Below are 26,453 nucleotides of genomic sequence, written 5' to 3'. Positions count from 1 at the left end.
TGCTGTCAGCCATGTTTTTCTGTGAAATTATTTAAAGACATGGTTGCAGAACATCCGCTTTTTAGATTTGTGTAACATCGTCGATGCATTTATTTTGGTAATGTTTTTCTTGCTTGTTGTGGTGCATCTAATTTCAGCTTGTCCAGCTTCTTATATACTAGTTACATCAACTTTGTTTTGATTTTCACATCATTTCCTCCATAAATCTCCAAGAGGTTTGAAGCATCTGGATGAAACCAAAGTATAAATTTAAATTCAAAACTCACCTTAGGAGAGAGAGGAAAAAAAGAGAATTTTTTTTAAAAATTGAGTTCTGTTCTAAAATAAAGACACAGATACCTGGTACTTGGAATGAGCAAGACTAATTTGTGGGTCTAAAGAAGTTGACAGCTTGAGACCTGACTGTGTTCAGATACTTTTACAAAATCTGCTTCCTGTTCAGTCATTTTACCATTCAGAGAAGACCTAATTTCTAAACTTAATTTTAAATTTTTGCTCTCCCGTATGACATGTCACTCAACAGAAAAGGGAAAGCAGTTATGCATGTGTGCAAATTGTTTCCTTCCATTATGTGCTACTCAATTTATCACAACTTAAGTTTTTTTTTAACATAGAACATTTTGCATTCAAAAAAAGACTAAGACTATGGAATGTTTGTATGTGTAGCATGTGTGTATGCAACTTCCAGTTGCTTTGATTTGATATTTTAAAACTTGAGTTTCTACAGTTGTAGTTATTATTAACATCTGGTTAATAGTACATGGTTCAATTATGGTCAGACAGTGGCATATAGCAAGAAAGACATTAAAGTTGAGTACATGTTACTCAAGGGGAAGGAGGAGGTATGTTTGAACTTTACTGTAAAACAGGTGGGAGAAAAATTGATTCATTCAGTAATGGTAAACAAGTTATCTGTAAGATGGTAGCTCCTAAGGTATTTGATTGTAAATCCCCAGCAATTAGCTAAATCCTTAGAACAAAGATTACTTGCAGAACTAAGTTCAGCTATCCCAGTGAAAAGGGAAGAACCACTGCCCTCCTCCCCAAAAAAAAGCTTTGAAGCTGGTGCATTGCTTCTTTCTGTAGCCTTTTTCTAAAAAAAGAATTTGTCTGCTTACTGCGCCAGTTTATTTGATACTTTCCTAATATAAGACTTCTTGGGAATTCTTCAGTCTCTCAAACAGGATATCTGTCTGAAGCATATGCACGGTGGTTCAATTGAATTATCTAACTTTGTAACCCTTCTAAGCACAAATCCTTCTGAACCTTCTTTTGTATTGGTTGTACAACAGCTCAACACTGCACTGATTTCTGTCCATATATGTGCCCTTGCTAGACAGAGGTTAAAAGTAACCACTCTCAATTAACCAAGATAATCTCCTACAATAAAAACTGATACATCTCTTTGTTCTGCCCAGCATTAATGCTTTGATTTGTCTAGTATTACATCTTTAGTTTTGAAAATCCATAGCGGTAATCGTGAGTTGTGTTCAAAATTATTCTCTTGTAACCTGCTTTAAAAGGTTGTTGTGGACCAGCAATGAGTTTGCATGTGATATCTTAAGAGAAAATTTTTAATTTAGTGAAGATGAATTCTTAATTAAAATCTGGTGGGGGGAGAGGAATCTACATGGCATCCACAGAATCAGTTTACACATCAGTGTAGCTTGTACTTAAAATAGTTCACATTAAGGAAAGGTAATTTAGCCAGTATTTCAATAATGAATTAGCTAACAGTTAAAGCACACAATGTGCTGAGCTCTAGGATATAACTTTTATTCCGAAGACACTGATCCCTCATTTTGTTGTTTTGTCCTTTGTCAAGTTTTGGAGCATACATTGTTATTCATGCTCCTCTTTATGCAATCCCTAATACTTTTAGTGCTTCCTTGTTAAAATTTCCACTGCAGCTAGTTGGCTTAGTGAAATCTCTAAATGTGAATCAAGTTTAAATTATTATGACTCATGACTCTTGTGATGCAAAGAAGAAAGTATACAATTATCATGGGTTTGAACGCTGATACTATGTTGGTACACTGTGTTATTGTGGCAAATAAAGGTGCTTTGTAGTGTAATTCTGCAAATTATAGTGAATTATTTGAAGCTTTCTGTTTAATTAACATGGTTCTGCATAAACATAGTACAACATTTGTAATGGTAAATGCATAGGAAACAAAAAAATCTACTTGTAGCACTCCTAATAATTTTGCTCTTTGCTGTGCTAACCTAGTTTCAAAATTTTTCCAAGGCCAGGCGTAGATTATATTTAATGCAAGTAAATCTAGCTTGTCGGGGAGCGTGCATTTCACACATTTTTTTCTGATTCTGCTACCAGTTACTTTTAAAGAAAAACAAGGCTGTGTCTGTGCAAACAAAATTCTGTCTTAATTAGAATTGGATTTGACCTTCGTAATCAATGATGCTTTGTAACTGCAGGACTAGAACTGAAAGATGAATAACATTTTTGAGACCAGATAAGATACCATAGGAAAACTCTTCACATACATTTGATTTAGAGGGTACAGTATTGCTTTTTAAAAAAGGAGTCTTACTAATGGTTCCCTTTTTATTGAAGCTTTTTAAGTATTTTTTTTGATAACATCAATTGGTTATTTCTGCTAGATTTCTTCTGATTGGTGGAAGGGAATAAATGCTTTTGTGCAAATGGTGAGTGAAGATGGCTTCATTGCGAGATCTGGCCATAGTGTTACCAAGGCTGAAATAGCAAACAAGCTAAATTGGCATTTGTAGAGATGGTCATTTGCCCAGTCTATTACAGTAATTCTGCCAGTTCATCCACGTATGTTAATTTCACTTCCTTGTGCTGTGTAACGCAGTACGACTCCACTCCAGGGTAGTTCCCATGGTGACATTAAGACTTGCATTTTTTTAAAATGGCTTAAAAGTGGCAATTCTTTTGTAATCATTTGATTTAGTTTAAAAGAGGAATTGGTGTAATTTTGCATTTAACACTGGATTCAGAGAAGGTGATGGGAAACAATGGTACAGAAATTATGTTGTGGAATACAAGCAGATAAGCACTTAATTAACTGGCCATCTTAAATTCCCATTTCCATTTTTTTGCCTGCCAACATTTTCACTAAAATAACAGACAAACAATTGTTGGAGATGACGGGTCATACGTTTGTTTCCATGTATTCAGGGCTAATACTTCTGAAACTGTTTTAAATTTATGTTCAATTATCCCAGGTTCAATTTTTGGCCTGCCCTGAATTAAGCTGATCTCAGTCAGAGCAATGATAGTAGGATCGAAGGGTAAAACAAATAAAATGACTGTACTGACAATTGGTATCTAATGACTCTGCTGAAAATGTGCACTTGTGCTTGTTGGGTGAGGCCAAAACTGGCTGGGCTGTGATGCTGTTGGTGGTTGAACAATTCTTTGTTTAAATGGATTTTGGAGAGTGCTGTGTCATGGCTCCATAGTTACATGAGTGGAGGAAAGAACATCTTGGAAAAGTGATTTATTCAGACACGAGTGGAGTAAAACTTGTGCGCTTAATGATACCATCTGACCGATGATGCCCAGTTGTTGATGTTTTAATTAAAATGGTCAAACTTAACTGGCCCAAATCAACTGAGCGCATGGCAAATCTATTTAAATTGTTCAACATGTGATCAAAAGAATCTTTTTGAACCGTTTTAAAAAAAAGTGTTGAACAAAAACAATGAATTGTTTCAAACAGGGCTTTTTTAAAATTGGAGTAGTCTAATTTCCTGATGTACTTCTGCAAATGTAGTGAATAAACACACCAAAACCTGGACCTTTTAATTGGAGATCCAACATTGCTGAAAGTGAATTTCTTTTCCAATCGGCCTTATTCAAATTAAAATTTGTAAAAAAAATACTTTGAGAGTTTTGCAAGTACTAAAATATTTAATTGTCCAAAAAGTGAAATCAATCACCATTGTAACACCTGAGAATCAAGCAAATGTAATTAGGAGTTTCTGAGAAAATGTCTAAGCTAGTTCACAATATTGTGTTTGCTGCTTTTGCTTTTCTCTCCTGAGACGATGAACAGGCTCCTTAGTCTCTTCAGTACTGCCCTTGTTCTGGCTGTTACGATTTACTCAAGGATTGATGTAGCATATGTGGGATTGGAGGGGATGGGGGGAAGATGGGAGTTGTGATGGTTGGGGGTTGGGGGGGGGGCGTGTGGTGGGGGGATGATGTGTGGGAAATGCCTGACCCAATTTAGCATCTTCCTCTGTTGTAAGTATGGAGCAATGACTTAGCACTTTGTGAATCAACTATGCTCGTCGGGTTTATAATTTCTTTTCTATCTCTAAAAATAATATTGTTCAACGTTAAACTGCTGAAAAAAGGGCCAGGCAGTTCATATTCTTAAATAACAATCTTTTATTCAGGATTATTATGAAATGCATCTATCTCAATATGCTTTCAGTTGCTGTTGGATGTATTTTTAGTATTTTTCTATTTTTATTTCAGATTCCAGTGTTCACAGTTTTTTTAATCTCCAATGTGTACAAAATGCAATCATTGTGCATTTTTCAGAACTCCTATTTAATTCTAAAAAAATGCTAAATTTGCATTCTGTATTTCTATGCCCAACTAAATTAGCTTTGTAATAGAGTTACTCAAATTACCACAATGTTCATTTTATTTGTATGTGAGCTATATGGCACTTAAAAAGAGCAATTGTGTTTAGAGTCATTGTGATTTGGTATTGTCATGAACAGTTTTAATATAACTAGAACGTTTACAAATGACTTATTATTCTGCAGGTTTATAGTAGAAGAATCTAATGGACAATCTACAGAGTAATATATACAAAATTATCATTTTCCTAGTACACTTTGTTAGGGGGTACAGAACACTGAGGCCTAGATAGATGAATGCCTTGCATTTTTAAGCAGAGGTACTGTAATGTGAGCAACATTGCCACAATTTTCAGAAACCCCCTGCATACAGGTCACATCATTAGTTATTAAAATGGAAGTAGTAGGGAATATATTTGCTATATTGTTAGAGAATTCCAACAATTTGCCAGATGCAAACTGAAAGGGTGAAAAAGGACTATGGGTATATTTTATTCATTAAATAATCCTTCTGTTTTAAGTTTGAAATTATTTGGAAGGTTTTATATGCTCCAAGTACACACAAACCAGATCTGTCCAAAACATTCAGATTTAAAACTTAAGATTTGGTTATATTATCCTGGTTGTAAAAGATACTGCAAACAATTCGGTGCTGCTAGTCACATTCTTCAGAAGTCCTTTCTTGTACTTCCCTTTTTTTGTTAGCATAAATCATCACAAAGCATGCTGGAAGCAGAAGTGTTGAACCTGAGGGCTAACTGCTCAGATAACTCTTGTCGTACTATTCTGTGTTAGTGTCACTGTTATGCCAGGAGCAAACTTTGAATTAAACTGAAGCTGTTTGCAGTATTGAAGTAAATTTAGATTTCAGAATTCTTGAATGAGCAGTTTTTTTTCCTAAGAGCAGTATCTAAAATGGGTGACGTTTAAATAAAGATTTGAAATGTAGAATAAGAACATTGCATCATGCTTAATATTAGAAAGTTTGAAGATTCAAGCTTTTTTTCCTATTTCCTCCTCTTTTGAAAATGGTTTAGCATTTTTAATATAGGTGAAACTTCATTAATTGACAAATTGCATTCTATAATCTGTTTATAGAAAGCTTTTGAGAGGAAAATAAGTTCCATCTTTACATAGGGTTAAGTATTATCAAAGTTCTGCAAAACTTGAACTGTATTGAAAGATATATTATGCAAATATATTGAACAGATAATGTTGTGCAGTTATTTTTGCAATTGAGACTAATTAGCTGAAACTGTATAGAATTTGTTATTTTCCTATTAAGGTTCAAAACTAACATTTTGTGAATAACTTGTTTTGGAATTGTAAAATTGCTTGCTTGTTTTTGTTTTGAGATGTACAGATGTATCAAATCTTCTAATTACTGCTTGTTAAAAACTACAGTGTTTGCAGCGGTCTCACGCATGTAGATTGAAATCTGTTTGTCCGAAGAGGATAGATAGCGCGCTGCAAGAAATATTAATGGTCGTGTGCAGTGTTTTAAAAAGATCAGTGCAGCAAAATGCAGAGGTTGAATAAGCAGAGGCTCGGTCTCCAAGCAAGCAGGTGCCTCCGTTGTTGAGCAGTATCATGTTATTAGCAGACTGTGTTCCCCTCCCTATTCCTTCACTATTGAACAAAGTCCTTATCCAGAAGGTTTGAGAGAAAGTATACTGACTTTTTTGTGTTGCAGTAGTTCAGAGAAGTGAAAAAGAATAAGAAGTCAGAACCAATGACTGTTTAGTCATGTGCAGCTGAATGCATAGCGTGGCTGTTGCTCAAATTACATTGCCCGAGGAGCCGTACTGGGTCCGCTGTCTTCCTCGATCATAACACTATGCTAAGAGCCTTATATATTTCTGACAAAGTCGACTTTGTATTTTTGCAGGATGCTTCATCTGCAGACATCAGGAAAGCCTATCGGAAAATGTCTTTGATCTTACACCCGGACAAGAACAAAGATGAAAATGCAGAAATTCAATTTAGACAAGTAAGGGCTGCCTTTTTTTTGTACCTTCCTTGTATTTGTATTTTTGTTTAAACATTTTGCATTTTGATCTTTTGTTTTTGTTTTTAGTTGGTGGCTATCTATGAAGTTCTGAAAGATGAAGAAAAACGACAGAGGTATGATGTTTAATGAAGCCCATTAAAATGTACATTCTTTTGGCGTTGGATACCCATAATCTTGAATTAATGGAATGATAGAAGGCGTAGTAACTTGTTTTTAAAGAGTTTGTTCAGACATAATAGTTATTGTTTGTTTTTGTTCGCTGGTTATATACATTCTTAAAATTAGTGTGTCAGTCGTAAAACTGCAGTTTGTGATTTATGACGAATACTGAAGCTACTCTTCACTTGCTATGTACCTGGCAGTTTTTGTGCATGAACAGTACTTTGTATAAAATTGGATTTTGATATTTTCATGATGAAACCGTTGTTACACGTGATGCTAATTTCACGTGTATGTGTCTGTGATTGAGGAGTAGGGGACTTGGGGGCGGGAGGAGGGGTCGGTGTTTGTGTTAAAAGCTTCTGAGACCTGTATGTTTCTCCATTTCCATTGCCTCTTTGCCACTGGAGGTATAAATCTGTCTTCTTCTGGCATTTCATGGCAAGTTACAGCATTTATGATCTGCTATATTGAATTAGAGTGGTAAGACTTTTTTTCATAGCAACTTGGAAAATATATTATTGTTTTATATTGATTTAGTACTGAATATTTATTTACGTTAGTTCCTGGATGGAAGTCATAGTATTTGGACAATCTGAGACGGATAGATGTCAGTATGTAACAGTTAATCCTGGTTTAGAGAATTTTTAAGATGTTGACCAGTCATCTTGGGAAAAATGGTTGTGACCTCCGTAAATAAAATATCCTTGTTTAAGGTATTGCATTTTGAAAAATCTACCAATACTGTAAGCTTGTGGGAAGGGCTATGTAATTTGCTTGTGAAGCAAAGCGTTTGTAGGTGAATATTGGGTTATAAAAAGGAGTGGGTTTTGTTTTGCTGATTATTTTAGGTCAGATTCCATGAGCTGGCTTTAAATGTTTACACTGCTAAATCCGTCTCTCTAACCCAGTTTTGACTTGGTTTTTGAGGGCCCGTGAGCCTGTTGAGATGAGAAAACCATGCAAACCCCAGAAGTCAGCGTGCATGTTTGTTTACTGAATCCAATCTTAAATAGTACAGTATATGATGAGTTAAGAAGGGGAAGAATGTACTACTTTTAATCATCACTCATTTTTACAGATTATATTTTAATCTGTGCTTCTAATATAACTATAATTCTAGAAATTTAGAGAGCAAAAACAGTCTTGTCCTTAAGTGTAGTCAAATTTCCATTGATCTCTATTTAAAATCAAATTTACTTGCTGTACATTGTCATTGCCTTTTTGTTTAATTGTGTAGTTAAATTGAAAAAAAAATCAGTGCCCCATTTAACCACAGTTTTTATTTAAATTGTCAATGTAATATGTATTCGACAAGTCTAAGGAGAAAACATGCAAATACTGGACGTTGGGAAACAAATAGAAAATTCTGCTAATGCAGAACTTCTCCATCAACATCTGAAATGACAGGTTAATATTTTAATGATTCAACAATGCCATCTTGAAGGATACTCCCAGAAACTGTAACCTGCCTTTCTGTTTTTCAAAATGTGTGTAATCTGCTGAGTATTTCTGGCATTTGTTTATTTGGTAAAGTAAACCAATGGAGTACTGAAAACAATATTGAGGAATAAAGAGTATCTGGCACTGTAAGATGTGAATTCATGAAAGGAAACCACATGTACCTGATCTAAGCTATTTAAAAATGCAGTGCAACTGTACTTTTGGAATGACTGCATAATCTTTTCACATGTAAATTGTAGGAATTTTATGTACAGTGAGTGTGTATACACTAAATCAGCATATATGCTGTGTGAACAAAATGTGGTGATTAGAAAGAGTGCATGCTGCATGCAAGATTTCTAGTTTATTGTAGATTGAAATGTTCTGTAATTTTTAAAAAGCGCCCCCACACACACACACTCTCACACACTCACACTCTCACTCTCACTCTCTCCTGTGGGGCAGCAATTAGCTGCAATTCCCAGATAGACATAGTTGAGACATTTGCATGCAGGAGATAATGTGAGCGAACCAAATCTACAAACACTGCAGCACCCAATTTTCTCGTCATTAAATAATTTTATTGAAACTGATTTCAATTTTACGGTTTGCTGATTACCCAAAAGCTTCAAGGCTAATCATATATAAAGTTACAGGCATATGTATGGAAAAGAATGATGGGAAATGGCCATCTGTCCCATCAAAGCCACCCCATTCAGAATTGGGCAGCCTTTTAAACTATAGGAGCCACCCTACATCTTGCATTCATGCAGTCTCCTGGTACAGGAGAAAAGATCCAAGGTCAATTTAGGAAAAAACTCATGGAAATTCCTCTCCAATTTTGAAATGCTATCAAGCCCCAGGAGACCAGAGTAACCTCATGAGTTTTGCTAATCCCAGCTACCCTTATTATAGCATGAATTGTTCTCTCTCAGGAGCTTGTCCAGCTCCCTTTTTGAGGGCCTGTAGGGATTCCATACTTAGTGCACGCTGAGGTAATCTGTCACAGAAGCCGATGACTCTGAAAATAAATGATTCCCGTCATTTAGCCACAGTGCATTTTATACTTGCGCTACTTACTTTTCCCATTTTTATCTAGCCCAAATAACCTGCCTTTCAGGACAAAAACTATTCCCATCATCATTGTATTGCAAAACAGTGTCTTGCATTCATATTCAGCTTCTGGCATAGAAAAACATCTGTGAATTATGTTATGTAAATAAGGTAGTTTTTCCTGTATGAATGAACCTGAAATCTGAAGAATTTTTGAAGTCTTATTTTACACTCAGAAAATTTAAGCGTTTAATTCGAGTCTCAATAAATCCTCTTTTAAAATAACAAATGTATTGTGCAGTTATAATAGTTCTTAGCTGGAATTTGTGTTTGGAAAGTGATCGTATTCTTGGTAATGTTACAGTTTGCACAATTCTGATATTTAAGAATTAACAGATTTTAAAATGATAGTTTGCCTTTTGTATTAAGAGCCCAAGAACAGGAAGATACAAACTGTTCAGTATAAAATATGCCAGAGAGCTTATACTTGAGGCAAGAATTATACTCCATCACCAGGAGGCAGTATTCAATACAAATTTGACTGCAATAGTAATGGGGTATGAAGTGAAATTGAGAAGTCGTCTACCTCAACATGTGCTTTTAATATGTATTTTAATGAAATGTTTACCGCTTTAGCCAGAACTATATATATCTACACTGTATGTTTCAAAAAAACTCTCGCTCCATGATCCCTAAATATGTGCTGCAATTTGCTTCCACTTGTGCTGTGACAGTTGTACAGTATTTATTGTAGTACAGTCCTTTCCACTTAAGGATGACCAGATTTTGGTGGTGTGGTATACTCCACATGAAACACTCATGCATTTTTAAGTTTAACATTTTTATCCAAAGTTGCTGAATGGCACAGCAGGGGCAACCTTGGTAAACAATTGAGAGTCCCTTAAACAATGAGATTTTGGAAATAAACCGAGAAGACTGGTGTATTAAAATGGGTGAACTCAATATCAAATCAGCTTCAAAAAGGAAAGTGGAAGAGAGAAAAAGATGAAAGTGAAAGTTTAAAAAAATGTAAACTTTGATGGTTTTTGCATCTTAAACATCTGGAAGAAAACACACTTATAAATTGTTCACTTTCTGGCCAAGAGAGGCTGATTGACAGTCACCAATAATTTTCACGTTGTTGAAAGGATATTTCGGCTGTTGATTACTAAACTTGACCCTCAATGGAGAAATTTAATGTGCAAGTGCAGTATAAAATTCATGGGGAGGTTAAGCACAAAATGTCATATTCATCATTCATGGGCTGTCTTTTTCTCGCTTACAAGGTGTTGGCCAATTTTGTGCATTTGTTCAGATGCCATTATGTTTTAAGCAAAATAGTGGTTATGCTAAATCAATAGGATAACAAAATAAGGTTTTATGTTACATGGTTTTCTTGATGCTTCTAACCTGTGACTTGTTGGTGATGGAGAGGTTTACTTTATTCAACCTCTGGCCCTGTTGTAGCTGCTGAATTTATCAAGGAGTGGTGGTTAGTTTTTCTTTCTTGGTGAAGGCAGGAGGGTGAGGTAACTGTTCCTTGCCACTTATCATTGCCACTTATCAGGTCAGGTTTGGATTTTGTCCAGATTTTACTGCATGCAGGCATACTGGAGGAGTTGTGGCTGGAACTTAAGACTGTGCTGTCATCTGTGAACATACCATGACCTTATATTGAAGGGAAGATCATTGATGAAGCAGTTGAAGATGGTTGGACCTAGGGTACATCCTGATGAGTTCCTGCAATGAAATTCTGGGGCTGAGATGATTGACTTCTACCAATCACTATCATTTTTTGTGCCTTGTACAACTGCAGTTGAAGAGTTTGTCCCATGATTCTCATTGACTTCAGGTTTGCTTGGGCTCCTTGATGCCATCTCAGTCAAATGCTGCCATAATAATGGCAATGATTCACCTCACCTCTGGGATTCTACTCTTTTGTGTCCATTTTATAATGGGGTCTGTGACTAAGCAGTCCTGGCAGAATCCAAATTGAAGATCGGTGTGCAGATGAGTCAAGTGCTGCTTTATATCACAGTTAGCAATCCTATCAATTGTTTTGATAGTACGTTGATATTTGTTTTTAGTCAGGGTAATAATTAGCTGCATTGGATTTACCCTAATTTTTGTGGACCGGACATAACTGGGTAATTTTGGGTAGATGCCAGCGTTGTAGCTGCTCAGTATACCTTGTCTCAGAGCACAAGTCTTCAGTACTAATGTCAGCACATTGTCACTGTTCAAAGTTTTTGCTGTATCCAGTCACTCATCCATTTTTTGGTATTACTTGGAATAATTTGAATAGGCTGCAGAAGAGCCATTGCAATGTTGGAGATCTTGTCACTGTTGAAAATGGTTGCAAACTGAGGCTGGGCTGTGCCGTCATTAATAATGGGGTAATGTTCATGGAATTGCTTCCTCCTGTTATTTAGTTGTTCACCCTCATTCACAAGCTGATATAGCAGGAATGCAGTGCTTAGGTCTGATTCAGTGGTTGCATGAATGGATCATTCATTGATTTGTTTAGCTGTCAGTAGCATGCTGCTTTCTCTATTGAGCATTTATGTAGCTCCACCAAGTTGGCATCTCTAATTTAGGTATGCATTGTGCATGCATTTCATTGAACCAAGTTTGGTTTTTTGGCTTGATGGTAATGGCAGAGTGAGAAATAAACAGAACCTTGAGGTCTTGGGTTGTGTTGGAATCCAATTGTGTATGCTGATACCTCAGCACTTCATGGATGTAAAAGCAGATTACTGCAGAGGCTGGAATCTGAAACAAAAACAGAACATGGTGGAAAATCTCAGCAGGTCTGACAGCATCTGCAGAGAGAGAATAGAGATAACAGACTTCTCATCAGATCTGAACGTATCCCATTTGAAATGTTGCTGGTGTCATGCAACATGATAGAGGGTAACCTTGACTTAGAGTGCACAAGACAGAAGAGAATTGTAATAGATCTGCTAACAATCACAAATCTGCTAAGACTGCTTAGTCACAGACCCCATTATAAAATGGATACAAAAGAGTAGAATCCCAGAGGTGAGATGAGTCATTGCTATTGTTATGGCAGCATTTGACTGAGATGGCATCAAGGAGCCCAAGCAAACCTGAAGTCAATGAGAATCATGGGACAAACTCTTCAACTGCAGTTGTACATGGCACAAAAAATGATATTGATTGTTGGAAGTCAATCATCTGTATTGCAACAAGTGGTGCTGAAGTTTGAACATACAGTTGCAGAAAGTGGGGACAATAAATCTTTCTGGAACTATGAAGTCCGGGCAGAAAGTTAAAACCTTACTGGCCCATTATGTAACCCAGCAAGTGGAAGTGAGACTTAATAGCTGACCTATGCTTTTTATTCAACAGTCTGCACTGTTGAAGATTTGGATCTAGTCTCAGTTGCCTCTCAATGTGCACTGTCTGATTGGAGACCATAAACTTCACTCCTAAAGGTCTTCAGAAAAGGCTATTCGGATGCAAAAATTTTGCCCCTCCTGGACTTGACGAGATAACTTTATTATTCTCTGAAAGGAGAGGGATTTTTGTTTTGCATCTGCTTTGTCTGCTCTTTAAACATTGTTTGAAAGATGGGGAAACTTCTAAAGAATGGAAGTTTCCTCTACCTTTTTTTTTATAAAGGGACCAGAAAGGATGCTGAAAATTACTGGCTGGTCAGTTTGAACTTGCCACATTGGAAATTAATGGAATCCTGTGTTGTAGACACCATCTGGACTCACTGGAAGGAGTGAGGTCTTATTGGGGGCAACCTGTTATGCTTCATTTGTTTGGGTTTGTGTGCCTCACATTATTTGAATTTTTAGACGATGCGACTGTGCTATAGTGACTGAAACCAATAGTGTAATGAAATTTACTTGAATTTTTTCAAAAGCCTTTAATTCAGTGCCACATATGCAGGTATTGAAAGCTAAAGGGTATGGGGAGAAAGCAGGTTTTAAGTCGGTCCACCTCGTGTCCAACGAGGGGCATACACGCGATGGGTTGTACTGGGGCTGCTCTTGGTTGTTTGAGATTGGCCTAGTGCTTCATGTCATTAGTGTGTGCCTAAACTGGACAAGATACTGGGCAAGACGACAGCTCAGTGACTATCGCTGATTGCTGTGCAGACACATAGATTTGGGCCGGTGTCTGTGGGAGTTTGCGCATTCTCCCCGTGCTTGCGTGGGTTTTCTCCAGGTGCTCCGGTTTCCTCCCACACCCCAAAGATGTGCTGTTAGGCTGATTGGCAGGAATAAATTGTCCCTAAATCAGATTCCCTCAATCTGGATGGCCATAAAACATTAGACAGGGGCCGTGGGTGGAGAGGGGGACTGGTGGTGTTGAGATGGCGGCGCGGGTTCATTGGGCCAAAGGGCCTGTTTCCCGGGCTGATTTTTGTTCTTTGGGATACTGAAAGTGCATGATTAGCCATGACCATATTGAATGGTGGTGCAGGCTTGAAAGGCCAAATGGTCTACTCCTGTACCTATTTTCTATATTTGAACAAGTTATCTGCATGGAGAATTAAAGGCAAACTTTACCAGTGGATGCAATCATTTTGTTGGACCATGTGGAAGTGATCACTGTTAATAGACAATTATCAAACCCAACACATGATTTCTGGAATCCCTGAAAGAAGTGTCTTGGGGTCCCTTTTATTTGTGGATTATATTAATGATATTGATTGCCAGATTCAGCATAGTACAGTTTTAAAATAGATGGATGATATCAAAATTTATTTGGAAGTTATAAAAATAATGCTGGGCTCCCAAACACTTCTTCAGAGTGAATTCTTTATTATGATTCAGTGTCCTTGGAGTGGCAACTTGCCTTTAATGTGGCAAAGTGTTCAGCTCTCCATTTTAGCCACAATAATCCTAATTCACAGTATCATGTCGATGGTTAAATATGCTAAAGACTGGCCATTGAAAACGATTTGGGTGCGACTTTTGCAAGTAATCTGATGTTTATGAATCGTGTGGCTCAGGCAGTGTAGCAGGCACTTTCAGAGAGATATACAACTTGGAGAGTACAGACATGTTGGCAGGAATATGGAAGGCATGAGGGACATTTAAAATTCTTGGATGACAATCTTTAGAAAACAGAAGACTGATTTTTGATTTAATTGAAATTTATAAGTTTTTACAAGGCCAGACTATCTTGAAGCCTGAAAAGTTATTTCCTTGCAATTACAGTATTTCGTGAGCATCAGTGTAAACTACAGAAATTTTGTTCACATCTGGATAGTTGCAAATTTTTTTCCACATAGAATTGTTGATACTTGGAGTGCTTTGCCTGATTTTGTTGTCAATGCTGAAAATGTAGTGACTTTTAGAAGACTTGTTAGAAACATTGTGATTTCTATTTATGTACTGTCTGTTGTTGCCGTTCTTGTTTTTAACACTGTGTGCCTATGTGCTTTGAACTGTATGGCAATAAAGATAAATAAATAAAATGACGATGGAATTTTACCTCCAGAGGTCCCTGGGAAGAGAGGGTTGTTTTATGATGACAGGTTGATTAAATTGGGCTTTTATTCTCTGGAGTTTAGGGGAATGAAGGCAATCTCATAGAAAATTCTGAAGAGGCTTAATAGGGTGAGTGATTGTTTCCAATTGTCAGGGAATCTGAAATACTGGTCACAGTTTCAGGATAAGGGGCTGATCATTTAGAACTGAGATTAGGAGAAATTACTTAACTCAAAAGGGTTGGAATCTATCCCAGAGGCTGTGGATGCTCCAACATTAAATACATTTGAGGCTGGGATTGGCATAGTTTTGATATCTTGGGAATTCCCAGGTGGGAAAATGGAGTTGAAGCCCAAGATCAGCTATAATCCGATTGAATGCTGGAATAGGCTCCACGAGCTGTGTGATCTACTCCTATTTCTTGTTTGGTGGTTATTCCCACCAACGAACATGAACATGAATACCCACTGATTGTGGCAAGGTCTACATGCCATAACTGGCTACAAGGTGAAGTTGTGTAGAATCACCAATGTATCCCTCCCTGATGAGCTCAACGCATTTTAAAACTGTTTTGACTAAGCGGATGTCTTCCATCCCAGAAGCCACAGTCGAACTGGTATCCGAGATCACCACTGCAGATGTCAGATTGGCCTTCTTGAAAGTTAACCCATGGAAAGCGACTGGCTGGGACAGGGTACCTGACAAGCACTCGGATCCTGCGCGGACCAGCTGATGGGTGTATTCACAGACATCTTTAACCTCTCCTTACAATGATGAGGTCCCTACCTGCTTTGGGAAGACCGTCATCCCTGTACCAAAGAAAAGCCAGTTAGTGTGCCTTAATAACTTCACACTCCATGGGTCTGACATCCGTTGTTATGAAGTGCTTCAAAAGGTTGTCATGGCACACTTCAACTCCTGTCTGCCAGATTGCATGGACAGCAACAGTTCATCTATCGCTGCAACATAGAATCATAGAAACCCTGCAGTGCAGAAAGAGCCATTCGGCTCATCGAGTCTGTACCAACAACAATCCCACCTTGGTCCTATCCCCAACGCTATCTCCCTTGCCCTACACTCTACCTTGGAACACCTGGATGCCAAAGAAATTTATAATATAAGAACATAAGAAATAGGAGCAGGAGTAGGCCATCTAGCCCTTCGAGCCTGCCCCACCATTCAATAAGATCATGGCTGATCTGTCGCTGCTTAGTTCCACTTTCCCGCCCTCTCCCCATAACCCTTAATCCCCTCTCTTATCAAAAACCCATCAACCCGCGTCTTAAAAATATTTAGCGAGGCAGCCTCCACCACTTCAATGGGCAGAGAATTCCAGAGATTCACCACCCTTTGAGTGAAGAAATTCCTCCTCAACTCCGTTCTAAACCGCCCCCCTTTTATCTTGAGGCTGTGCCCCCTAGTCCTACTGTCTTTTTTGAGCGGGAAGAGTCTTTCCACCTCTATCCTATCCATCCCATTCATCATCTTATACGTCTCAATGAGATCTCCCCTCATTCTTCTAAACTCTAACGAGTACAAGCCCAGTTTATTCAGCCTCTCCTCATAGCTCAACCCCCTCAACTCCGGTATCAGCCTAGTAAACCTCCTCTGCACTCCCTCCAAGGCCAAAATATCTTTTTCGCAGGTGCGGCGCCCAAAACTGCACACAGTACTCCAGCTGCGGCCTCACCAATGCCCTATACAGCTGCAGCAAGACCTCCCTACTTTTATATTCAATCCCCCTCGCTATGAAGGCCAGCATCCCATTCGCCTTCCTGACCACCTGTTGCACCTGCAAGCTGGGTTTTTGCGACTCATGCACAAGGACCCCGAGGTCCCTCTGCACCGTCGCCTGCTGCAGTTTTTCGCCCCGTAAGTAGTAGTCCTTCCTACCATTCTTCCTACCAAAGTGGACCACCTCACACTTGCCAACATTAAATTCCATTTGTCATTTCCTGGCCCATTCGCCCCGCCTATCTAGATCCTTCTGTAGACTCTCCACACCCTCCGCACAATTTGCCGTTCCCCCAATCTTGGTGTCATCAGCAATGTCAGGCTTCTATTTATTGACTGCAGCTCAGCCTTCCAAATCATTATCCCAACAAAGCCCATCTCCAAACTTTATGGACTAGGGCTCAGCTCCTCCCTCTGACTGGATCCTAGACTTCCTAACCCACAGACCGCAGTCAGTAAGGATTGGTAACAACCTATCCTCAATGTTGGTGCCCCGCAAGGCTGTATCCTCAGGCCCTTATTATATGTCTTATACACTTATGACTGTGTGGCCAAATTCTCCACCAACTAGATTTACAAGGTTGCTGATGATGCCATTGCAGTGGGTTGGATCTTAAACAGTGATGGGATGGAGTACAGGAAAGGGAGAATCAGGTGAAATGATGCAGTGACAATCTTCCTCAATGTCAATAAAACAAAGGAGATAGTCACTGACTCCAGGAAACCTAGTGGAGGACTTGCCCTTGTCAATATCAATGGTGATGAGGTGGAAATGGTTGAGAGCTTCAAGTTTCTAGGTGTCCAGATTACCCACAACTTGTTCTGGTCCCTTCAAGCTGGCACTATCGTTACAAAAGTCCACCAATGCCTATACTTTCTTGGGAGACTAAGGAAATTCCGCATGTCTGCTACAACTGTCTCTGATCTTTACAGATGCACCATAGAAAGCATTCTTTCCAGATGTTTCACAGCTTGGTATGGCTCCTGCTCTGACCAAGACCATAAGACACTACAAAGAATTTTGAATGTAGCATAGTCCATCACGCAACTAGCCTCCCGTCCATTGACTCAGCCTACACTTCCTACTGCCTCGGGAACACAACCAGCATAATCAACGACCCCACACACCCCAGACTTGCTCTCTTCCACCTTCTTCCATCAGGAAAAAAATGTATAAGTCTGAAAACATGTGCCAACTGACTCAAGAAAAGCTTTTTTCCTGCTACCATCAGACTTTTGAATGGTCCCAACATATATTAAGTTGATTTTTCTCCTCGCCCTATCTGTAACTGCAGCACTGTACTCTGCACCCTATCCTTTCCAGCTCCCCATGTATTTCATGAACGGTACATTTTGTCTGTATAGTGTGCAAGAAACAATACTTTTCACTGTATCCCAATACCTGTAACAATAGATCAAATCGTATCCATTCCTGAGCTTCCCAGATATGGGTCCAGTATGTTTATGCAAATTTATACAATTTTGACCAGTTGTCTTCCCTAACACTCTTTTCTCCCCAATTTTACTTGCCGTTTGTTTGGCTGGGGTGTCAAAATTCATAGTCTCATTTATATTCCGAATATAAGCTAATACGTATCCATTCTTTTGTTGATGTTTGATTATAAACTGTTAATGTAATATGCCTGTCATGATGTTCTGCTGGTAGATGCTGTGAAATGTTGGTCTTCTGTCACAATAACAAATTGTGTCTCTTTATAAACCTGGTACACCATCATGACTGGCTTTGAAATCTGCAATGTCTAATTTTCTTGTTTCAGGAGGTGGTTTGAGTAGATCCTTGAGAAACAGAGTCCATTCTGATGATTTCCATCATTTTGCAATTTCACTGTGCAGGCACATGCTAAGGTTTCCTCCACACATTTATTCTTGTGTATCTGTCTAGGCTGTGCTGATAGCTTCCTCCAAAGCCTAATGTTCTCTGATGTCGCAAATTCTTCAACTGCTTCACAATCATTTGTTTGCTCTGCTAGCTCAACAACTTTAAGTTTGAACTGAGTTGTGTATCTGCTATTCTTTCTTGAAGGCAGGATTGATGGGAACGTAGTGGGCACTAGTGAGATGGCAACCTTGGCAGCACAAGTTGACATGTGCAAACATGAGGAGCCGAACAATTTTGTCCATGTGTAGGTTTGCACAGGACAAGTTTGACTTCAATGGGAAGTGGAAAGTACAAAGAATTTGGATCTTTAAAATTAGAAGAACATTGAATACAGGAGTTGGAATGTCTTGTTGAAGTTCCACAAGACATTGGTAAGGTCACACTTGGAATACTGTGTGCAATTCCGGGCACCCTATTATAGAAAGGATGTTATTAAACTAGAAAAAGTGCAGAAAAAATTTATTAGGATGCTACCGGGATTGATGGATTGAGTTATAAGGAGAGGCTGGATAGACTGGGACATTTTTCTCTGGAGCGTAGGAGGCTCATGGGTGATCTTATAGAGGTCTATAAAATAATGAGGGGCATAGATCAGCTAGATAGTCGTGTCTTTTTCCAAAGGTAGGAGAGTCTAAAACTAGAGGGCATAAGTTTAAGGTGAGTGGGGAGAGATACAAAAGTGTTCAGAGGGGCAATTTTTTCGCACTGAGGGTGGTGAGTGTTTGGAACAAGCTGCCAGAGGTGGTAGTAGAGGTGGGTACAATTCTGTCTTTTAAAAAGCATTTAGATAGTTACATGGATAAGATGTGTATAGAGGGATATGGGCCAAATGTGGGCAATTGGGATTAGCTTAAAAAAAAAGGCAGCATGGACAAGTTGGGCTGAAGAGCCTGTTTCCATGCTGTAAACATCTATGACTCTATAAAAGTCAGGAGTTAACTTGCACCCAAGATGTATGAAAAGCAAATTTTTGTTTGGCCAAAGGATTGTGTTGACTTTTACATGAGATTGACCATTAGTTAAGTATGTGCAGCATTTAAAGAAAAATTTTGCTTTTTGATTTTTTTTTAATTCATTAAATTTTAATGCAGTTAAAACTGCGCAATGCACTTGATAATTGTTTGTGTCGCCTGAAAATTGCCATTCTTATTCTGAAACCATTTGGAGTTGGTTAGTGTGTGCATTCCTGTATTGATATTTACAGGAAAGCTAGGAATTAGATTGCTGCAGTCCACTGCATATGTTGGTGAATGGAAGGTATAAAGTATGTATGTTGTAAACGATTACAGAATACAATAACATTTTTAAAGAAATGCACCAGTAAAAAATTCATAATGGGCTCTATTTATTTTCAAAAATGTGTTTTGAAAACATCCTTAATGCAATAAATCAGGAAACCACTGACCAATTACTGTTAGCTTTTAGAAAATGTTCAAAGCCATTATTTTTGAAATATGATAGAATTTTACATTTTGTTTAAAAGTGAGAAAATTCAGTCTGAAGCCAAGGTGTTAAAGTTGAACAAAGGAAATGATGAAGACATGAGGGACAAATTGGCTGAAGTGGATTTGGAAAATTCCTTAAAACATATGACTGTGCATAGGCAATTGATAGTTTTCAAGGAATTGTTACATTGCGTAGAGCACCTATATGAACGACCCTTCAGGGTGTAAACTCCCAAAAAAGCCAATCAACAGTGGCTGACAAAGGATGTTAAGAATTGTATAAGATCAAAAGAAAAAAGCTTATAATGTTGCCAAAAATAGTATTAAAGCTGAGGATTGGAAGATTTTTAGAATACAGCAAAGGAAGACCAAGAAACTGATGAAGAAAGAGAGAACAGAATATGAATGCAATCTAGCAAAAAACATAAAAATGAACTGTAAAAGCTTCCATAGGGATGTAAAAAGGAAGCATTTGGCTGAGATGAATGTGAGTCCATTACGGGTAGATTCAGAAGAATTCTTAATGGGTAATAGAGATATGCTAATTATCATTTTGTCTGTTTCCATTTAAGGAGGATGCAGGAAATTTCTGATGTAGTGATCCGGAGGACATGGAGTTGAAGGAAGTTAGTAGAAAGGTTTTGCTGGAGAAATTAATGGGATTGAAAATCGATAAGTCCCTGGAATCTGATATTATGCCTCCCAGAATGCTGAAAGAGATTGCTATAAGAATATAAGAACTAGAAGCAGGAGTAGGCCATCTGGCCCCTTGAGCCTGCTCTGCCTTTCAATAAGATCATGGCTGATCTTTTTGTGGACTCAGCTCTACTTATCTGCCCGCTCACCATAGCCCTTAATTCCTTTACTGTTCAAAAATGTATCTATCCTTGTCTTAAAAACATTCAATGAGGTAGTCTCAACTGCATGACTGGGCAGGGAATTCCATAGATTCACAACCCTTTTGTGTGAAGAAGTTCCTCCTCAACTCAGTCCTAAATTGGCTTCCCCTTATTTTAAGGCTATGCCCCCTAGTTGTAGTTTCACTTGCCAGTGAAAACAACTCCCCTGCTTCTATCTTATCTATTCCCTTCAGAATCTGAGATATTTCTGTAAGATCTCCCCTCATTCTTCTGAATTCCAATGAGTATAGCCCCAATCTACTCAGTCTTTCCTCAAGCCAACCCCCTCAAATCCGGAATCAATTTATTGAATCTCCTCTGCACCCCTCCAGTGCCAGTATATCCTTTCTCAAGTTCTCTCTGTTATTGCAATAGAAATAGTGGACAAACTGGTGATCGTTTTCCAAAGTTCTATAGATTCTGGAATGATTCTTGAAGTTTGGAAGGCAGTAAATGTTACCCCATTTTCTGAGAAGGGGGGGAGAAAAAAGAACTGGGAGCTACAGACCTGTTGGCGTACATCAGTGGTAGGCAAAATGCTGAAATCTATTGCAAAGTATGTGATGAATAGACAGTTGACAATCATGATCTGATTAGGCATAATCAGTACGTTTGTCGAACTTGACTTTATTTTTAAGCTATTACTAACAAAATTGATAAAAGAAAGTCGATGAATATAGTATATTTGGATTTTCAGAAGTCTGAATTAGCAAAATAAAAGCACTTGGGATAGGAGACAACATATTGTCATGGATTGAGGATCGGCTAATGGACAGAAAGCCAAGAGCAGGAATAAACAAGTCTCACTCATGTTTACAGGCTGTGGCTCGTGGGCTACCACAGGGATCAGAGTATATATCAATGATTTGGATGTGGCAACCAAATGTAATATTTCCAAGTTTATGGATGATACAAAGCAAGGTGGGAATGTGTGTTGTGAGGGAGATGTAAAGCGGTTACAGGAAGATTTGGACCGACTTAGTGGGCAAAAGCATGACAAATGAATTATAATGTGGAAAAATGTGAGGTAATCCAATTTGGTAGAAGGAATAGAGCATTTCCTAAAAAATGTAAGAAATTAGAAAGTGTGGATCAGTGGTCTCCAAATAGTTGATCATGGACTATTGGTCGATCCTGGAATCTTGAAGTCAACTGTCATTGGCTGCCGCTGACAATGTGTGGGACTTGGGTTTCTTGTGATGACGAGCGAATCAGCTCAGTGACTGCTGAATCACAGGTGCCAAAACATGGACTAAGCTGGTGAAGACAAAAAGATGAGAGGAGCCAGGGACCTCCAAGACAACAAAACCTACCATTTCCAACAGGAATGGCAAGTGAATTTCTTTTTACAAATGTCTAATGCAAGAACATTTGTCTCATTTGATAGCAGAATGTAACCTTGAGTAAAAGAGGTAATTTGGAATGACACCACAAGATGATGCTTGCAGAATTTCAAGAAAATTTTCCTTTAAAACAGCACCATTTGGACACAACATTGAGCGGTTCAAGGGAATGTTGCAAGCCCAACAGTCACTCTTCTCAAACTCTGTGGCTAAAGACAAAGCTAGCAAAAAGACATCTTTTCACATTCGCCATCTTCTGGCAAAACGTTATCAAGGAACTTATAGCGTTTGCTGCTGAAACCCTATTCAAAGAATTTTTAAAACAATGATGAAATTATGAGAGCCATTAAGAGTATGCCGTTTGGTGCTTTAACAGTCGCTGGAAGAGTGGAATTATTGTCCAAGGATGTTTCAGCAAATACACAACACTTATCAGGCTGTGGATGCTTCTCACTATAGTTTGAGTCAGTAGACATGATGGATACGGCCCAGCTGATTGTTTTCATTTTCATGGCATTCAAAAATGCAACAACAAATGAGAACCTCCTCCCAGAGGACAAAAGGCGAGGATATCTACAGCAAACTTAAGAGTCACGTGACTGAGAAAAACATTCCAATCAAGAAACTGGTTCCAATCACAACCGATGCTAGACCAACAATGCAGGGTGTTTCGCACTTTGCAGAAATGATCCTGAATTCCCCACCGGTTGATTACCACCGTGTTATCCACCAATGAGCGCTAGCAAGCAACGTTCTTGACTTTGTTGTCAAGATCATCAACTGAATTTGCGCCAGAGCCCTGCAACATTGCTTGTTCAAATTATTATTTGAGCTTGATGCCACCTATGGTGAGCTAATCTTCATGAAGATATGAGATGGTTAAATTGAGGAAATGTCCTCCAGAGATTTTTAGGTCAGCTCCCTAAAATTGTCACCTTTTTTAAATCCAGAACTGAGGTGTACAGTGAGCTGTCATATAATGCGTAGTTGTTAGATGTGGCATTTCTTACGAACATGTGAAAAATTGAAGGTCACGCATGATCAGTGCAGTGAATGTGTTCAAGTTGAAACTGGGCCTGTGGTTCCGATCACTTTCCAAATCTGGAGAAAATTCAACGCCAGGTGAAACCAGAAGAGTTCCAGCCAAACAAATTCTGTGACCACCTGAACAAATTGGAAATGGAATTCTACCATTTTAAGAGTTTGACAAGATGGAATACATCATGTTTGTCTCAAATCCATTTTTTTTTTCAAGTGGACATTAGAGAACTGGCAGAAAATTTCAACAGTGTACTTGGCATGGAAATAATCACCAAGTAAAATGATGTGTCAAGGGACAAAGACTTTTGGGGACTTCTAAACAAAGAGAAGTACCATCTTGTGACATTGTGTGCATTTGAGGTGAAAGTCTACTTTGGTTCCACATTTTTCTGTTTATCCCAGATGAAAGTCATCAAGTCCAAGTATCACACTTGTCTCTCAGATTCCTATCTGATGCACTGTATGAGACTGGCCTTCTCAAACTACAAGTCAGACTTCACAGCGCTTGCAAATAGTGTGCAAACACTGTTGTGTCATATTAAGAGTAGGTGAGTGTTATGCACATGTACATTTTGGGGGTGTTTAGTAAAAAGTAAATCTCATGCTGCATTTTGATGCTAAAAGTGATCTTGTACTTAAAAATGTTGGAGATTGTTGGTGTACAAAGGAACCTGGGTGTTCGTGTCCATAAGCGAGTGAAGGCTGTGGAAGCTCAGTCATTTTGTAAAGCAAAGGTTGATAGATTTCTGATTAACAATAACATAGCGTTATGGAGATAGTGGGTGTAAAAAGCAGTGAAATGCCTGATGAATCATCATTATACTAAATGGCAGAGCAGGTTCAATAGGCTCAATAGCTTATTCCTGTTTCTATGTTCCTACGATTAAAAACATTATAGAAGGGCATTTAGAAAAAAATCAAAATGGTTTTGTGAGAGGGAAATCATGCCAAACCAATTCATTAGAGTTCTTTGAAGAAGTAACATGTGGATGCACTATATTTGAATCTCCAGAAGATATTTAATAAGGCACGGAATCAAAGGTTGTTCTGGAAAATAAAAGTTCATGGTGTAACACTAACCTATATTGGCATGGATGGAAGATTGATTAGCTAACAGGAGGTGTAACTGAGTTATTTTCTGGCTGGCATGATGTAGCGAGGGTTGTGTCACAGGGATCCATGCTGAGACCTCAAATCTTTAGAATTTGTATAAATGATAAATTTTTAATTTATTTAGGAGGGAGTAAATTTGTCCCAACAGTTAAATGAATTTATGAATAATTTTCAGAATTATCCGTACATTGGGCACTGGGGGAAAAGCCATCGAGAGCCCCCAGAATGCTGCAAAATTGGGGGAAAAGTCAAGACCTTGGTTCAGGAATTATCTGAGCATTTTTCCCTGGCCTCGATTGGGTTCTGAAATAATTTGTTTTGTAGGAATATAAGAGGAGCCTATTCATTTGATCTGTACCTTAACTCTATTTACCTATGTTCATTCTGTGGGTCTCTTGGGGAATTAAGGAACAGGAGGAGTGGGTGGAAAAATGGAGTTGAAGTCCAAAATCAGCCATGATCGTATTGAATGATGGAGCAGACTCAACAGGCCATGTGGTCAACTCTTACTCCAATTTCTTGTGTCTTATGACTTGGAAGAAGGGAGCCGAAGGTATGATTGCTCAGTTTACTGATGTAACAAAGATGGGTAGGAAAGAAAGATGTGAAGACGACATTAGGAGGCTACAAAGAAATATAGGTTAAGTGAGTGAGCAAAGACTTGCCAAATGGAGTATAATGTGGGAAGATGTGAAATTGTTCAATTTGTCAGGAAGAATGAAGAGGAAGCATATTATCTAAATAGTGAGAGATTGTCCTAGAGCATGAATTGCAAAAGGTTAATATGCAGCTACAGCAAGCAATTAGGAAAACTAATATAATGTTGTCATGTATTGTGAGTAGAATTGATTACAAAAGATATACATGGCATTAGTGAGACCACATTCGGAATTCAGTGCACAGTATTGATCTCATTATTTAGGGAGGGATGTCAAAGCATTGGAAGCAGTTCAGAAAAAAATTACAATACTAATATTTAGTTTAGGCAGTTTGTCTTATGGGGAGAGGTTGGACAGGCTAGGTTTGTGTGCCCTGGAGTTTCGAATCTTTTGTGTTCTAGTCAAGTTGCTTGTTATTCTTCTGAGGGGTCTTGACTGAGTGAATATTGAAACGATATTCCCTCTTGTGGGAAGATCCATAACTGGGAGGGGCGGTGCACTATTTAAAACTAAGGGTTCGCCCAATTAAGTCAGAGATTAGGAGATTTTTTTTGAGGGTCGTGGAACACTTCTACAAAAGTCAGTGGCAGCAGAAACTTTGAATATTTTTAAGGTAGAGGTGGACAGATTCTTGATAAGGGAGTAAAAGATTATTGGGGGTAGATGGGTTTGTGGAATTGAGGTTGCAATCTGATCAGCCATGATCTTATTGAATGATAGAACAGGTTTTGAGGGTCAAGTGGCCTAACCCTGTTCCTAATTTGTAAGTATGTTCATTTGTTTTTAACTTTAATACAAGTCTTGTAATTTATTAGAGCATTGTTCAGTACATTTTTTTCACCAGCACAAATCCAGATTTAAAATTATTTTGTTTGCACTACCACTTTCTCATCTGGTGTGGTCTTGGATTCCTGTGTTATTTTATGAGTGAAATAGCTGAAATTCAATAAATGCCAGTATATTAAAATATTTGAATGAAATGTTTGCAACAATTTTCTTTTGAGCTTTAGCAAGTGCACTGTGTGGTAACTTGAAACCACAATAATTGTAGTCAAATGCATTGTTTGAAAGAAGCTTTCATATAAATAAATAATGTTTAACAATAACAGTAATTCAGCAGAACAGTAATAACTGAACACGAGCAATTGTACATAGGTCTTGCTTGCAGACTCGCACGTGCTCAGAACTCTCAACAGATGCCAGTAAAACAACATGGGGGAAGAAGGCTTATCAGAACACCTTATACTCAAATGACACTCAGTAACACTGCTCCTCCCCCTTAAATTTCAATCTCCCATTAGAACAGAAGTAAAACAATAGGAATGCCTTAATTATACAAAGGTCTATCAGCAGCTTTATGGTTGAGTTGTGATCTATGCAATACTGGTGAATCTAAGTGATCTGGAATCATAGGCATTGAAATAGGCTAAGAATCTGAAAATTAACATTCTTCTTCCACTCCCCCAGCAGTGTCAACTGACAAATCTTGATGCTCAAAAATAACTTACCTGCTAATGTTCACAGCAGCATAACGTTCTCCACCTTATTGGTAATTTTTTAAAAATTTGTTCAGAGGTTGTGGGCATTGCTGGCTCAGCCAG

General features: G+C 38.3%; 1 protein-coding gene across 1 annotated transcript in view; it reads left to right on the top strand.

Moving 5' to 3' along the window:
* dnajc1 (DnaJ (Hsp40) homolog, subfamily C, member 1) overlaps window positions 1-26,453 on the top strand; it is a 229,339-nt gene that overhangs the window by 49,997 nt on the left and 152,889 nt on the right. Inside the window, exons 2-3 of the mRNA XM_080211116.1 lie at window positions 6,470-6,571; window positions 6,659-6,705. Of these exons, the coding sequence (XP_080067242.1) occupies window positions 6,470-6,571; window positions 6,659-6,705 (149 nt within the window). The remainder of the gene's footprint in view (window positions 1-6,469; window positions 6,572-6,658; window positions 6,706-26,453) is intronic.

The sequence above is a fragment of the Carcharhinus amblyrhynchos genome, chromosome 2 (assembly GCF_965287045.1).
Source record: "Carcharhinus amblyrhynchos chromosome 2, sCarAmb.v2.hapA, whole genome shotgun sequence".
Classification (NCBI taxonomy): Eukaryota; Metazoa; Chordata; class Chondrichthyes; order Carcharhiniformes; family Carcharhinidae; genus Carcharhinus; species Carcharhinus amblyrhynchos.
Note: the sequence above shows the minus strand (reverse complement) of the source record. Positions and strands in the feature narration are given on the sequence as shown.